We start from the raw sequence: 16,841 nt of genomic DNA, 5'->3' as shown, positions 1-16,841 counted from the left end.
TCACTTACTATCTTAGATGCTATGATTTGACACATTTTTAGACTGTTTATCAGAGTGTTTTAGCTATTGTTGTGTATCTCATGAAACAAATTTAGAGCAATGTGGCAAGTCTATTTTATAGTAAGAGATTTGGTCAAAGTGCCAATTATTTACTTATGCTAAACCTTTTAGTAACTGGGTTATGAAAATAAACTGCATTATGAGTAAAATACAGTTTGAAAATATATCTTATAATTAATAGTTATGTTTTTTAACAGTCATTTATTTTGATACATTAATGTTTTAAATTTATCAATCACTTTTGGTGGTTCAAGTACATCATCTGGTATATATTGGAGTATATAAATATATATTAAAGTGTAATTCATATGAAAAAGTAATCGGTGAAAATCTGTTTAATAGTAGTTTCGACTACTCAGTTGTTGGAATAATTAAAAATAGTAGTAACTGGAAACTACTAATTTCAGTTAGTTGATTATTTTTGTATCAGTTGATGTATAAAGAATTTTAAGTTAATTGATTATTCAAATAATTGAAAATGTTAATTTTAAACACTACTTTCATTTAATATTTTTATGACAATTATAAAATAATATTGATTAATCGGTTGTTGGAATAATCAAAAACGGTATGAATTTTGATTAATTGAACAGTTTCATAGGTAATAAATTAAATTGACCATTTCCAGTTATCAACAGACATCAGGCCCTTCTTTCATTGCAGCCTCTTCAATGTACATTTCATTAGGCTCTTGAAAGTGGTGGTGTCTTACACAGGTCAAAGGGCATGGTGCAAAACAAGCCACTTGTGTACCAAAAGCAGTCTTAGGTTTGTCCTCATCATCTAGCTTGACTTGCCATTACCTGGATTTCAGGTCTTAACCTCAATCAATGTATTAGTCTATCAGTCTTTTAGAACTTTTGGTTGTACACTGTCTTTGTCAAGTGTGTTTTACTTTACATTGACAATTGTTATGTATATATAAACAACTGGGAGAGAACTGGGTCTTTGCTGTAGTCTATCTTCATTTTTGGCTCCATTCACATTTTATACATCTGAGCCTATCATGTACCTAATATTATGAATTATCTTGTAGATTCATTCCAGGAATCATCAGCTACTCCCTTCAGAAAAGGCCTTTTGCCTTTAAGCTTTTCAGTGATTGTGAAAATAACTTCGCTAATCCTATGATTCATGTATTTGAAATTGCAGACAATCTTCTTCCACTTTACTGCTGCTCACATTCCACTTCCTTCCACTTGTATTGCAGTGGATGCTTTGAGCCATTTATGAGAGAATTTGTTTTCCTTGCCTATCCTCCCTTTATTTCTTTTTTCTTATGCATTAGCCAAGATTAGTTCATCCAATTGATGGATTATCTTTTTTTATCCACATTAGCAGCTCAGCTGTTTTCCCTACAACATTGTATGTTTTAAGGGATATCATTCCATTACTACTTTGAAAGCATTCTTCTGTGCAGGTCTTAAACATCCATGATCCACAACAATGTTCATTCTTAGCAGTTTCAAAGCTGGCTGATATGTAGTCCTTCAGTAAAGCTAGATTTTTTTCTTGAGTAGATCAAATATTGGCACATTCATGCACCCATTCTTCCTTGTCTTCTACTAGTCTCATTAGCTTGTTTTCAGGAAGTTAATTTTTACCTTCACAGATTGCTTCACTTTTCATGTTATTATTTCATGATGGTGACTTGTTTGTTTTTTTCTATTTCCTACTTTAGAGCTGCCCTCTCTACCACCTTTAATACCACAGTCATCATCCATTCTTGTCCCCATTTTTCTTTATCTTTTTCTAACCTTTTATTTATTTCATCCCCACATCTTTAAATATTGTCTTTAATGGGACCTGGATGTTGTTTAATTTCTCTTTTGAATATTTAGAAACTTGCATATTTTGTTATATTACTCATTTCACATAGGACAGTGTCTGATTATATTGCATGAATAGAATCTTTAAAAAAAAACAATCTTAAATGCTTCAGCTCTAACAAGGATAGGAATCACCTGTGTTTATTTATTATTATAATAATGTATTTTGGATGTTCTCTATACCTCATCCTTAATATTTAACTGGGTTGCTCCATTGAGAATCTTTTACTAAAAACGCTAGATGTAGTATTTCTTTTACCTGTTTATGCCACCAACTATGTTCCCATCATTGGTTCCACTGATAAAATAAAATTGTGCCTGCTTTAACTACCCTTTTTTTTTCTGTGAAGTAAAATGCTAAAGAGTATCATTCTTAAAAGAGCATATTGTATCCCTTCTATAAGGATAGTCCACTCCACTTGTTTTCCCTCAAATCAGGTTTTTAAAATCTTTCTTTTTCTAGATTGCCTTCTAACTCTGCTTGACTTACCTCATCAGTGTAGCATAAATTATTATTTTCCTGTTTTTGTATGAATTATTACTGTTTGTTTTATTTTTACTCACTAGTTCTCATCTCCTATTGCAGCATGTCTGAGTTAAAACTAGCTGATTTGAATTTTACATTGTTAGGAATAAAACGAAATTGGAATCCCCCCACCTTCACACAGAGCTTGGTTATGTGGTCTTGTTCATAACTGCAGCTTCAGTAAAATAAGTTCATGAAAAGTTACCAGACACATGTTTTATAAGTTGTATGAAAGGTGGGAGAGAGGGAAAATAAGGATAAATATTGCATTTTCTGCAATGGAAAAAGGGCATTAAACAATTTGAGTTTAATGTTTATTGATAGTATGAAAGCAAAGTCAACAAGAAATTGCTTCCTTCATATTCATTTTAATTCTAATAATGTAAAAATTCCTTAATTAAATAATCACATGTTTCAAAAGGTTCCTGCCACTGTTGAGTAAAGTAAAAACAGCTTTTTATTTAAAAAAACAGAGGAGAATACTTTATTGATTGTTAGTCAAGGCTGGGTTTCATAATAAATTATTTAAGAGAAAATGTAAATTTCAAAATAAGATGTATAACAAGTAGTTATATTCTTTAATACTAAGTAACTTATTTTGAGACATTGTTTTTAATTTATCAGTCACTAGTGGTCTAGTAAATCATCTGGTATTTATTGGAATATATGTATATATTATCATGTCCCACCATAATGCTTGTAGTCATTACTTTTTATTTATATATATTGAGATTTAACTCGTCTGAAAAGAGTAGCTATTCTTTTGATGGTACATTAACTAACCTATAATTGTAGCTTCTTGTGAACATTATGAAACAGCATTGTTTTAAATAACATTAAAAAAGTGTAGGTACTGTTATAATCATTACTGGGCAATTAGTGGAATTTGCCAAGCAGTTAACCGCTGGGCTTATTAATCAATTATAGTGAACTAACTGATTGTTCTGACAAGATGGTTTTAAAGGAAAACATTCTCATAAGATGGTTAAAAAACAAAATGGAAACAAAAACTTGTGCTTAAAAGTGGATTCTGGTACTTGTGGTTGAGAGTATAGATACCCATGGTGTAGCATTCTGCTTACCAACAGGCAAACTAATTGGAATATCTGAATAGCTTGCATAATAAAAAATAGTATTAATTGAAAAGTATAATTTCAGTTAGCTGATTATTTCTTTGTTTCATGACACTAATTGATTAAACCTATTCAAACTTGAATTGATTGAAAATAATAATGAAAACTTATAATTGCAATATTTTGATTAATGCCCTGTAATTAGGGAGCTAAACTTGCAATTTACAGGTCATAGATTTATATCCTTATCATCAACATCCTTGCTTTCTCAGCTGTTGCAGTGTTATAATGTGATGACCAGTCCCACTGTTATTTGGCTAAAGATTAGCCCAAGAGTTGAAGATAAGTAGTTTTGACTAGTTAGCTGACTTCTTTCTACTCTCTCACTGCAATATATTAGACAACTAGCACAGATAGCTCAAAGTAGCATTTAACAAGAGTCAAATAAACCAAACCAAATATCAATTACTCTGTATCCCTCAATGGCACAGTGATATGTCTGTGGACTCACAATGCAAGAAAACAGGTTTCTATACCCACAGTGGGCAGAACAGATAGCCCACTGTGTAGCTTTGTGCTTAATTTCAAACAAACAAATCAATTATTCTGTAGTTTTAATAATCAGAAGTACTAATATCAACTAATTGATTATTTAAGACATTGATCAGTTTACTCCTAATTTTGATTACTGAATAGTTCGAATAATTGGAAATACTAGTTTATTTTCTCATTGCATTAATGTTTTCATCCAGTTCTGATAATAGCAACCACTACATTTTCTCAAGAATGAAAATATGATTTACTATAATAATATTCTTTTACACATTCTTTATAGAAGAAAAGTAAGATATTTTGTTTGATTGAAGAAATTATAATTCAATAAGTTATGTATTAGATATTTCACGCATGTATATCTCAAGTTCATGGAAAACACAAAAATGTCAGTTATAATTAAAGCATTTATATTTCCAGTATAATTCAAGAACCTTTTCACAGGCTTTCCTCTAGTGCCTAGTGATGTGATTAGGTATTATATAGCATAAAACTATTTTTCTAGGCTGATCACATGCAAGGAAAATGACAGGAAGGTTGCATTGTATACAATTTTTTCTAACCCCGTCAACAGCTATGAATTTGCAATTGGAGGAAGAGATCATTTTGTACGGTATGGTCATGAAGCAGTTCTTATTATGTTTATTAGGAAATTTCTAATATTTGTTTGTATAATTGATTCCTTAAACCTCTGGTACTTGTTGAAACTTCAGTTAGAGAATTGAAAAAAAGCAAATATAACTGTATAGTTACCTTAAGAGGCATTTACTGGCAGAATCATGTTTGTGGATAAATGAAGTATTTGCAAAACATACAATTGTGTTAGTTTTGTTTTTCAATTCTGTAATATTTATTTGTTTTGTTCTTGTAATTTTTTACATTTATTTGCACTTAAACTACTCCAAGGAACTATTATAGAGAAAAAAAGTATCTAATGTATTGTAAAAAGTCTGGCTGTATGCAATAATGAAGATGCATGTATTTACATATTCAATGTAATAAATTTTTGTGGAGCAGGATATCAAAAACAATTGAATGTTTAAGATTTATCTTCAGTAGAAGGCAGATTTACCATCCAAATTGTCCAGGATATCAGATTACTTAATTTGTGATTCACCATATTTTTATTGCATATACTTTCTTAGTCCATTGTGAATTGATAGTGTATATTTTAATATGAAGTGAAACATCTGATAATTCTTGTGTTTGATATTGAACTGTGTTTCTTAAATACTTTGTTAGGAAGGTTAATATGTTTAAACTTTTTTTTAGATATAAAATGTATTAATTTACTGTATGTTATTTTATTCATTTTTCAAACTCTTCATATTTCAGCTATGTAAAGCCATAAAATAGTTCTTCACCTTGGAATAAAGCACTAATTGTATTTTTCTGTGTAGCATATTATTTGAACTTCAGTAACATACAAGCATTATAAAATAATATGTAATTTTAACTTGTTTGCATTCAAAAGTTCAAATGTGAAGTGTTATGCACTATTAAAGTTAATTAAATTTAAAAACATTGCCTCAAAAGTTTATTTCAGCAAAGTCTGTGTTTTCAGTATTTATGACAAGAGGAATATCCGTGAAGAGAATCCGATGAAGAAGTTCTGTCCACATCATTTAGTAAGTTCCAGATATTTCTGGTACATTGAATGTATAGTTTATGGTTACCAAAGTGTATCAACATATGCATAAATCTGTATGGTCTACAGTACAGTTGTATTAGATAACCAAGACATCTTGCAGAAAATTCCTAAAAGTTTAGTTTCTATAATTATAATTTTTTTTTCATGAGTGTTGTTCTGAGATTTTTAATTATTTATGTATGTAAACACAAACAAAGTGATTGAAGTGGAGGTAGTTGAAGGAGTAAAATGATTTGTGAAGTTTTTGAAGCTGAACACTATTTCTTGTTTTTATTGTGTATCCTTTATTTATTATTATAAAAATAATTAAAATGTAACAATGTTTGTAAAAATTACAAACTTGCTAGGTTTGATAAGATTAAATTACTTAAAGTAATGAAATGTAATAGAAAACCGTCATGAAATATACTTGTTGAGCAGCTTTGTAATTCGATACATGGATAGTGTCTAAAGAGAGATTAGACTACTTTGTTGTTTTTTTTATCACAGTTAATTTGAGGTTTAGTTTATTTTTAAAATATTTGCTTTTTACTGTTAATCTTAGACAACTTATGTATTGCTTGCACAAAATAGTTAAAGCAACTGTTATTAAATATTCCTTTCCTGATGCATTATAACCAAATACAATTTTTCTTTCATAGGTTGATAGTGATATTCGTGCTAATGTAACATGCTTGGTATACAACTATGATGGATCAGGTTTGTCTTTTGTTTTATACCTTCAGCTTAAATAATAGTTTAAGATTTTAAAATTGAAATGTGGATCATAAAGTTGATGATTCATGACATCAGGCCCATGAGCACATCTTGCTTTTTATTCTTTATATGATGGGAGGTGTTGATTGGTGATCCTAAACCCTTTGGTCAGTAGTTCAAAATCGGATGAAACTGTATCTGATAGAGACTCTGACCTGGCTATTAAGCTCATTTGCATTAGGTGCCATTCAGTGGGAAATACCAGATACTACAAAATTTTGTAATAAGTTTAAAAATTAAACATTGATTAGTAGAATATGTAAAGTATTTTTTTTATTGTGTTCTGTGATTAAAATTATTACAAGAATTTTTCCAGCTGAGTCCTTAAAACAACTTATTTTTATCTAGATTTTCTTAGTCTTAAATTTATTGAAAGCTTGATAACAAGTCATGTTTTCTCATTTAAAAAATATTTATCTATTTTTGTAGAAATTCTGGCCAGTTATAATGATGAAGATATTTACATATTTGATGCAAGGCATTCTGATGGAGCAGAATATGTTCATAAGTATCGAGGACATAGAAACAACCAAACAGGTTAGGTTTAACTTCAGAATTGTAGAAGGTGAAAAATCAGTCAGCCTTTTATAACATAAATTGCAGTTCTTATGCATGAATAAGTTTTACATCTTTTTTATTTATAGGCTGCATAAAACCAAGTCTGTATGAAAATAATGGTTGACAAAAGCTTTCTCTAACATAAATAATATTTATATTAACTCTTTTCATATGGACACCCTTTTATGTGTCATGAAGTTTTATTGAGTTATGTTTAAGGAAACTTAAGTTCTTTATTACCATGGTATACATATAAATTTGCCATCAAAATGTAGATAATAATGCAAATTTTAATATTGAAAATTAAGAACTTGAAACTTTAATATAAGGCAATGTTAAAAAATCCTTGGTTTCCCCTTGTATGGGAACTATGACCTTTTCTTTAAAGGTATCATCTTGTCTAATTTATTTACCACCCCTCTGAGAAGTATGAAATTTAACATAAATTGCTCATTATAGTATTTTCATATTTAAGCAAAACATAACCTTTATAGATTACAATCTTAATTGGTTATAGAACCCAAAAAGAAGAAAATCTGACCCTTCTTGCCATACCCACTTATCACATCCTCTTTCTTAAATTGCCAATAGTTCTCTCCACCATTTAATATTATTTTTTTATATCCAATAAAAACAAAACTGGAATTTTAATCTATCAAATGACATATTATATCACATTGTGTTCTGTAAAGATAATTGTTTTGCTTCCAAATCAATTTTTATCCCCATGGGAAACATATTGAGAATTTAGCTGAATTTTTTAATGGCTCTTGTTACATAGTTCACCACAAGAGAATGGGACATAATTGACTGATAGGTGTGGAAAGAGAACTAAAACTAAGAAGTCTACAACCTTTATTAAAAGTTTTAAATCACATTTCTTCACATTTTCAACTGATGTATGTAATAGAATTATTGTATCTTCCATCCATTTTCCTAGTGAAAAGGTTAATAAAATATTGTCATTATTTCAAGTTTTCAAAAAAGTTTTACTGTAGGGTAGTGACAAGATTGGTATTTCTAGGCAATGGGTCATGCCATGAAAAAATATTTAATATAAATTTTTCTACATTCATCTTTTTGTTTGCCTGATTTGTGTTGTTCTAATTTTATTTCCCCTTTGGATATAACTTTCAAATTGACTGATACAGATGAGGGAATTTATTATTTCCCTGTGATCATTATGTCAAATAATTTGATCTTGATAGAAAATTTAGCATGAGCATTTTATGATGTACTTAATGAAATTCTTGAACAAATGTTAATAAAATAATGATTTTGAAGAAATTATAAATGTATGATATGTAGTGTTGTGGTTTGTCAACCCTTGTTAATATTGTTGTGTTGAAATATCAATATTCTGTACACTACGAACAGGTGTTGCATACTATAATACATACAGCATTGGTTTTGACTGCTAAAATTCAGTGATTGCTTATCTATGTTTTATCAAAACAGTGAAAAATATTAAAGATCAATAAATGTAACATGCTATAAGTATTCTAATCTGCATTTTTTATCTTCTAAAAAATATTAGAAACAACATAAAAAGTAGTTTTAGAAAGTAAAAATTTACTTTTTCAAGTTATGCTCTTGGTGAAATGATTTTATCAACTTAAATAATTTGTAAATTGGATTAAACAGAAATAAGTACTTTGTACTAAATATTTGGACGTATTAGCATCGAAATAACTAATATCTGTCTCTAGTTAAAGGAGTAAACTACTTCGGTCCAAAGAGTGAGTTTATTGTGAGCGGAAGTGATTGTGGATACATTTACCTGTGGGAAAAAGAAACAGAACATATAGTACAGTATTTATATGGAGATGAAGGTGGGGTGGTGAGTGATTGTTTTGTAGATTTTTCAGTGTAGAAAAAGTCATTTGTTTCAAAAATGTGTTTTGTTAGACATTAACTGCAAAAATTACAGAATAATACAGAATTGTTTAGTTGGTAGCAGAAGTGCACCAGTCTTAGTGAATGAGTTAACTTTCTAGTGTATGGTTTATCGTGAACATTAAGCAAATAAGGGAGAAAATAATTACTGTTTTTCAACTTAAGTGGAAAAAAAATATTTGAAGTATTTTCTTAATCTAAATTATTTAAAATATGAAATTATTTCCAAATGTAAAAGCTCTGATATTATTGTAGTATTATATGTGTATACATAAGTGTTTATTGTTTACTCTGTGATAGAAACTGCCATTAGACACATCAGTTTTTGATGTTTGTCTGTAATATAGCAAAGCAGCTAAAAAGAACAACTAATATCTCCTGTAAAACATATTTTCACTGTTTTGTCATAGAAATGTAGCCAGTAGTTTTCTCCCATATTTATATTGTATGCACAATTATTTAGGAAAAAGTCAGAAATAAATATTAAATCCCCCAAAAAAGAAAATGTTATTTTACCAATTTTTCTCTTAAAACAACAGATGTTTGATAGAAGTTGTGAATTCTTGTGCTTGTAAAACATTTCTATGTTATTGAGAATCATATTAAGATTGTACTAACTCTGGATGAAACAAGACAGAAACCATCAAGAGGTTGGATGCTTAAATTGTTATTTCTGATTAATCTTTGATGAAATTCTACATGTAAAATTAAAGTAAATTTACTTTTGTTTCTTTGTTACATTTGGATGTTTTGATACACTATTAAATATTATCTTTATTTTTATTAGGAGTTTTGGTTTTTATATATAAAGTGATTAGCTATTTGGAATATGTGCAATTTAGATTTGTTTTTAAAATAAATATTAACACATTCACCAATTCTGTATGGAAATACAGGTCAACTGTCTTGAACCACATCCACATTGTCCAGCACTGGCTACTAGCGGTTTGGATTTTGATGTAAAGATTTGGGTGCCTTCATGTGAACATCCACCAGATTTGTCTGAATTGAAGTCTGTAAGGTTCTGATTTAAACTAGCAAGTACTCAGAATGTGAATAATGCAAGAACAAATGTTTGTAAATTTTTTAGTGTTTGCACTATCTGTAACATAAGTCGAGGGTAAATTTGTAAATAGGTTTTAATATTGATTATCTGGAAAATTTATGCTCATGTATGAGTAGTTTACTATTACTAGTTCATTTACCCTTACTCTACCTAGTATACCCATGAGTTTTTATGTACAAATTATTAACCTTTTCACAATGGGTCATGGATCACAGGCCAAATTTTAGAATTATATGTTAGTTAAGTTTCTAATTTAAAAATAAATATTAAAAGAACATGCCTAAAGATTGATTTTTGTGAGTTACATAATATGTTGAATACATTACTGGTTCGTCTTGGATGTTTGTGATGTCAAAATACTACATCTGCAGTTTCAAACAAATTAGGAACTTGGATTACCGATACTGACAAACTGGAATATAAAATAAGAACCTCAACTCTTTTTACATTGCTGAGATATGGCTTATGTATTGAATCAAACAGAGTAGCCACCTTCACCTCTTTCCATTTTTGGAAACAGTCCCTTATATATGCTTACAATATATGTCATGAACCACCCAGTCAGAAACTCAGAATATCTTCATATTTGCTTTCTCAGACATTTTAATCTATTAAAAAGCTACCACATTCTTTTGAACCAAACTTTCAAGGAGGTAAGTCGTGTCTTTCATCTGCTCAAAGTACCTTTTACATATATATATATAGACCTAAATACAGCTTAGTTATTGAGCTTTATAAATTATAGTGGAATTGTATGGTATCGATATAGTAACTTATGATTTTTGTTGTTTCACATGTGTAATTAAAACCAAAGAAATAATTGTTGGATATAAAAATAAAGTATCACTGAAAACAAACATTTGAAATGTATTTAAAAGGTTTTAGAAATTACACAAATCATACTTAATATTTTAGGGACAAAGAAAAGTTTATAATTTCTTAATCATAACAAGAAAATTACTTTGTACTAAGACTAGTAATGAAACAGACTATTTCCACAAATGAATCTTTGACAAAATATTTCATTAAAAATGATTTCTTGTGCAAAAAAACTTGCAATCTTTGCTAAAAGTCTACCAAAGTTTGTGAAAATACACATACTACATCTAAAGTTGTAGTATAAATACTTAACATGTTTAAATGCATGTACAAATCCATATATTATACTGAGCTTGTCACAAAAGGGTTAATCAAGTTAGCTCATTAAGAGAAAAAAGTTAACTCACCCCTCAGAAGAACTTATAGGAGTGGAAGCAATTCTGCTAAGTATTTTATATTTGGTACTATGATCAAATATTGGTCAGAAAATTCTAGCACAAAGTTACATTTTACAACTGTGCAATTGAGAGTGTATTTTAACTTTTTTTTTTTAAAGAATGAATGGTTATTACTGGTATCTCATGTTTTCTTTATTCTTCTGTGAAAATACTTAATAAATTGCAGGAAATGTGTACAGACTTTTTAAACTGACTAGGTTCTTTATGAACAAAAAATCATTAGTTTAGTATTTATAAAGTATAACTGGTTGTAAAAAGCCTAACTTTCTGAAAATGATTTTTATTGACTATAAACTTCCATTCAGTGTATTTATTTTCGATAGTTTATTTTGTCAATTGATGAAGTAATTTTCCTCTGTAAATTATGCAAACATAATATGACTGACAAAAATTTACTAGTGAACAAATGTTAACCATGGTGATATGGTGTCTTATAGATTAGATTTTCCAGTAACTGTAATTAGGGTTAGCAGTTTTGAATTTTATTTTACTAAGCATTTCCTTGTTAATTTGTAGATATTTTGAGAGCAGAGATCACACAAATTTTTCTAAATGTTCATGATACCATTTCTCCTAAGAAAATAAATGTATCATCCTAGAAAGGGTTACATTATTGATATATCATAATTTTTGGTAAATAGCTTTCACTACATTAGACTTAGGTTCCAAAACCTTTGTTCTGCATGTAGAATTTATAATATGAACTGACAGAATGGAATTTATTATTTGTATCTACTTCAGTGTTCTTCAGAATAAACATTAATTCTCCCAACTTGGTGTAACATCATTGTAAATTAAACGTTGTGAAGAGAATGGTGATTTTTGTTTTTCTGTATGACTTATTTATAACTGCAGCATATTATATGATACTTGCAGATTAAGTTATAATAGTTTCTTGGATATAAAAATTTTGATTTCATCAACCTCTGTCCTAAATGGACTCATCAAATATTTTTTGTCAAATGCAAAGTTCCTGGCTTAACAGGTTCAGCTTTTTGTTTCTTGTTTTGGTAGATATTAGTCTGTTTCATATATTTCTCATTAATTAATTAGACTAGACCCTTGTCTTCCAGTTTCAAATTTATGTACTGAAATATAAAACAGCTTATAGGTATGTATTTCTGAGTTGTATATCCTGTTTTTAAAATGCATATATTCCTTAAGTAGACTAGTTTAAAAAAAAAAAAAAATCTATACTGATACAATAACAATGTTACTTTATTACAGAAAATATGCTTGAATATGAAAGAAAGAGAAGATGACAGAAAACGTGATGGACCAGATAACTATGATAGTCAAATGTTGTGGTTCCTCATGCAACATCTTCGTCGCACTGCTCGTAGAAGGGTACTGTAATCAGTCATATTCATTAAACTACCAACTTTACCCAGAGTGACATATAGTTTGTTATACTTTATTCTTAGAACATGGCATATATTTTTATTCTTTACTTTGTTTAATGCAAACTGGATTTAATTATTAGACACTTCTATAAATGTAAATAAAATTATGACCAGAAATATAGGTAATGATTTTATTTACGTTTATAGAAATAGTAAACATTTTATAAACATTTGATGATAATCAAACAACAACAACAAAATGTTCATGTATTTTGAATGTTCTATGTTGTGAAAATGTGCATTGTGACTTGCATATTGTTTCTTAACTTTGTTTTAATTGCCAAAAATATTTTTCCTGTCTGCAGGCTTTAAATTTGTAATGTATCAGAAATCTAACTATATACTTAAGCATCTACAGAAATGTTAATTGCATGTAAATATATGTGTGGGGGATAATTTTAAATAATTTGATCTTTATAAATATATGGTTTTCTATTTTACTTTACCATTAAAGCAGTCTAGTAAAGACCTTTGACTATTAGTGATATTTGCTAATCAAGTAATTGGCAGACTCATTACATTAATTGATTAGTATAATAAACCACCACCCATCCCATCTGTAGAAGTAAATAACAAATTAAAACAGTGAGTGTATGCTAGTTTTCATACCTTCTTCAACCACTATACTACTTTAACTTGCTTGTTATTAAGTTTCTTGTTTTCATTTACATTCTTTACAATTTTGTATAAAGTATTTTAATTTTTTAATTACCCTTGGCTTCATACAGTAGACTTCTTATGATGGTTGCACATTTTATAGAAACATTTTTGTAACAAAATATTTTGCCATATATTTGTTTCAAAGATAACCTCCAAATTTCCTACTTTGCAAGTGAATCACTAAACTCAACTAAATACTATCATACATTTACCATTGTGTTTGTTCTAAAGATACGCAGTTATCCCTCACTGATCTTTTGAAAATCAGTAATTAAAGAATTGGTACTATTACAGATAAGGGAAGTCTTTATTTAAAACATATCGTTTGACTAAACATTTGTAATTTTGTATTGTAATATATAGTTATTCTAACATGAAAAAAAAAAACAATTTATATTTATTTCTTAAATTTTTATGGTAGTTATGAGGTCAGTCAATTGACAAACCCCACATTGTTAGGGTATAGAAAATAAAATGTAAAATGTTACTGGAATCGAACGTTTCAAACGTATTCAGGAGGTTTCGGTGATTACACAAATAATGAGATATTTGGGACAAAGAACAGTTTTTAATAATATGAAATTACTTTTCACTCAGACTAGTAACAAAACAGACTTGATAGTTTCACAAATAGATCTTTAGTAAAAATATTTCATTAAAGAATGTTATTTATTGTCAACTAAGGACTTGCAACTTTAAATGAAGTCTATATCAAATTTTGTGAAGGTACACTTTATATATTAAGTTATTGTGTAAATACTTAACTTATGCAAAGGTATATATGAACTCTTAATCCATTGTGAAATGGTTAGACCTTAAATTTCCAGTTGTATAACTTTTGTTTCGTACTGTGTATAATCTTGTATCGAGTTAAACTATTTAACCTTTTGAATGTGTAATTAAATTTCAGGTGGGTTATTGAGAAGTGTCAATTATTCAAAAATAAATATGTATAATTTGACCTTTTTTAGTAATTTTCAATGTTAAAATCCACTAGTTGCACTTTTGCTCAGTCATGTATGTGTGGTACTAAAGTGAGAAATTTGAGGGTGTTGTGTATATTCTGATTTTAACAATGTGGGGCAAATCTGCTTGTTGCATCAAATAGCTATAAATTTGAAGTCAAATAAATCCAGTTATAATATCTAAAAGATTAAATTCTAAACAATGTGCTTACATTAATGTGCTATACTTATAATAGTTTTCTTTTACCTCTTCAACAAATCTCTAAACTGCAAATTCACCTTCTCTCAAGTTATCTGATTTCTAGTCACTTGTTATAGAAGAAAATTTCTGTTGTGGCTTTCAGAAAGGTATAATTTAACACATGCTTTCACAATGTACAAATGAAAGGAACATTTACAGGAACTATACAATGCATCTTAAACTTGTATAAACTTTCTATTATATGACAGTCTAATGCTTCTTTCATCCAAATGTATTTAAAGTTTCTTTATATCAGCATCAAAGCTGTGTTTCTGTAGTAAGTGATCAAACCACAAGGTTATAACTAAGACATGTACAAAAACTAAGAAAAATGCTTGAAAATCAAGAAATGGATAATATTAAGAGGTGAGAGGTTCTTTGCAAAAATAGTTATTCTTTGGCATGAGCAAAAAACATTCTGAAGACTGACAAGAGGGTTGTTTTGTATACAAGGAAAACGTTTTTGCAACTATACCAAAAAGAAAATGAACTTACTTTTGTGAATTGCATTGAGAAAACTTTAAAAACTAACAAAATATCAATTATATTTCTTATCACCTGTTGCTACATTACAGTGTATACATTTTCATACTTGTTATTCCAAATACATCAATATTATTTAAGCACATTTATAAGTTTAGAACAAAGTTGAAGTATTAATTTTTATCAATAACTACATAAATTAGAATAATATGAAATTGTTTTGTGAAATGTAATTATCATACAAAGGTTTGACACCACTAGGAAATGAATACGAATAAAACAGGAAAATATTTAGATAATGTACATTATTGCCTATCACATTGTATTTACTAACATCAGAATTACTGATTTAGCCCATATGGATGTTGTTGACTCTACACACAGTTTTTAAAACTATCATGAACCACAACAGGGATTCATAATAGAGATTGAAAGGAATTACACAAAACCTTAATACAAAGCTCAGACAAAAAAACACCTTAAGCAGTAAAGATTCATTTTAAACAACACTTTAAAACTTTACAATTGCTAAGGTTATACACATGCATAAAAATGCTCATAAAAAGCATGCACTTTAGACTTGCAAGGAACAGAAAATCCACTCAAATCACCCTGCTTGTGATGCTTATTATTTTCTTGCTAGCCTATGACAAAAACAGCTTAGTATGTTGCACCTAAACCTCTTGTAGAATACTAAATAAGGTACTGCAAAGGATTTAGGGGTATTGAAAGGTTGATATATTTCTTCTACATTCTACATAAGCTGTAAAACTTCATAATTTTAGTATAAACACTTTTATCATTACTTGTTAAATTTAGCTTTTATTACAAATATCTGGTATTCTTTTAAAACCGTAAGTAGAGGGTGAAACAGGAATTACCAACCAATAATAGATGAACATTAAATGATTAATGCGTAGATACTCGGTGCTTTTTAAACTCTACAATTTCTTTAGCGAACTCCTATATTTTGTATGAAGTGAGGAAGTAAAAAATACTATTTTATTACACCAGTGGTAAATTTAAGGGGAGGGGTGGCTACACATTCATAGAATAATTACTTTAAAAGGCACAAGTTTATTTAAAGCAATATGTCGGGTATATATGTTTTAATTGAAAAGGCTGCTTTTCTAGTGGTAACATTTTATATCAGCTTTGTTAGGGGTTGTGTCTCAGTATAGACACACTTTCCATTGTTATGCATTATATAGAATTTAATTATAAACTGCCTCCCAGTGACACAGAGGTGTATCTGCAGATTTATGACTCAAGAATATAGGTTTTGATATCCATGGTGGGCATAATAGAGGTAGCCCATTGTGTAGCTTTCTGCTTAATTACAAACAAATTATACAAAGAAACTACAAGTGCTCACTATTCTCCATGACAATCTTCAACTGCAGTTTAACATTTTACATCTTGAGCTAATGTGATCAAGTAGTCAACAGCTACAGTAAATCATCGTAAATGTTACCACCTAGATAGATACAAATTAGGTTTATTATCATTAAAATGTATAAGATTACCTACCATGTAAAGGGAATATTTGTCCATAGTTAAACGTAAAAAAGCCAGCAAACATAAATACAAAATTTATGATTTAAAAACCTGTAAATAGGGACTGTAAAAAAGGTAAGCAAACAAAGCTGGAGATATTCTTTACTCAAACAACAAACCATCACATTGGCTTGATGTTGTTACATAGAATTACAGCATTGTTGCTTACTTTTTTACAATCTCTGTATGTTTTTAAATTCCCAATTCTGTATTACTTATTTTTAATGAAATCTTCTAATTAAAAACTCAAAAGAATGTTTTTACTCATAATTTGAATATGAAAGTTAT

General features: G+C 28.8%; 1 protein-coding gene across 5 annotated transcripts in view; it reads left to right on the top strand.

Annotated features, from left to right (window-relative positions):
- LOC143225192 (DDB1- and CUL4-associated factor 8-like) overlaps positions 1-16,841 on the top strand; it is a 49,675-nt gene that overhangs the window by 30,918 nt on the left and 1,916 nt on the right. For 4 of the 5 annotated variants that reach the window (XM_076454173.1, XM_076454171.1, XM_076454170.1 and 1 more), the window contains exons 5-11: positions 4,546-4,653; positions 5,605-5,668; positions 6,333-6,390; positions 6,877-6,984; positions 8,715-8,845; positions 9,798-9,917; positions 12,472-12,591. In XM_076454173.1, the coding sequence (XP_076310288.1) occupies positions 4,546-4,653; positions 5,605-5,668; positions 6,333-6,390; positions 6,877-6,984; positions 8,715-8,845; positions 9,798-9,917; positions 12,472-12,591 (709 nt within the window). Of the gene's footprint in view, positions 1-4,545; positions 4,654-5,604; positions 5,669-6,332; positions 6,391-6,876; positions 6,985-8,714; positions 8,846-9,797; positions 9,975-12,471; positions 12,592-16,841 lie in introns of those variants that run through there. The other variant, XM_076454174.1, reaches the window with a different exon arrangement.

This window comes from Tachypleus tridentatus, chromosome 9 (genome assembly GCF_004210375.1).
Source record: "Tachypleus tridentatus isolate NWPU-2018 chromosome 9, ASM421037v1, whole genome shotgun sequence".
In the NCBI taxonomy this organism is placed as follows: domain Eukaryota; kingdom Metazoa; phylum Arthropoda; class Merostomata; order Xiphosura; family Limulidae; genus Tachypleus; species Tachypleus tridentatus.
This window is presented reverse-complemented; position numbering and strand designations above follow the sequence as displayed.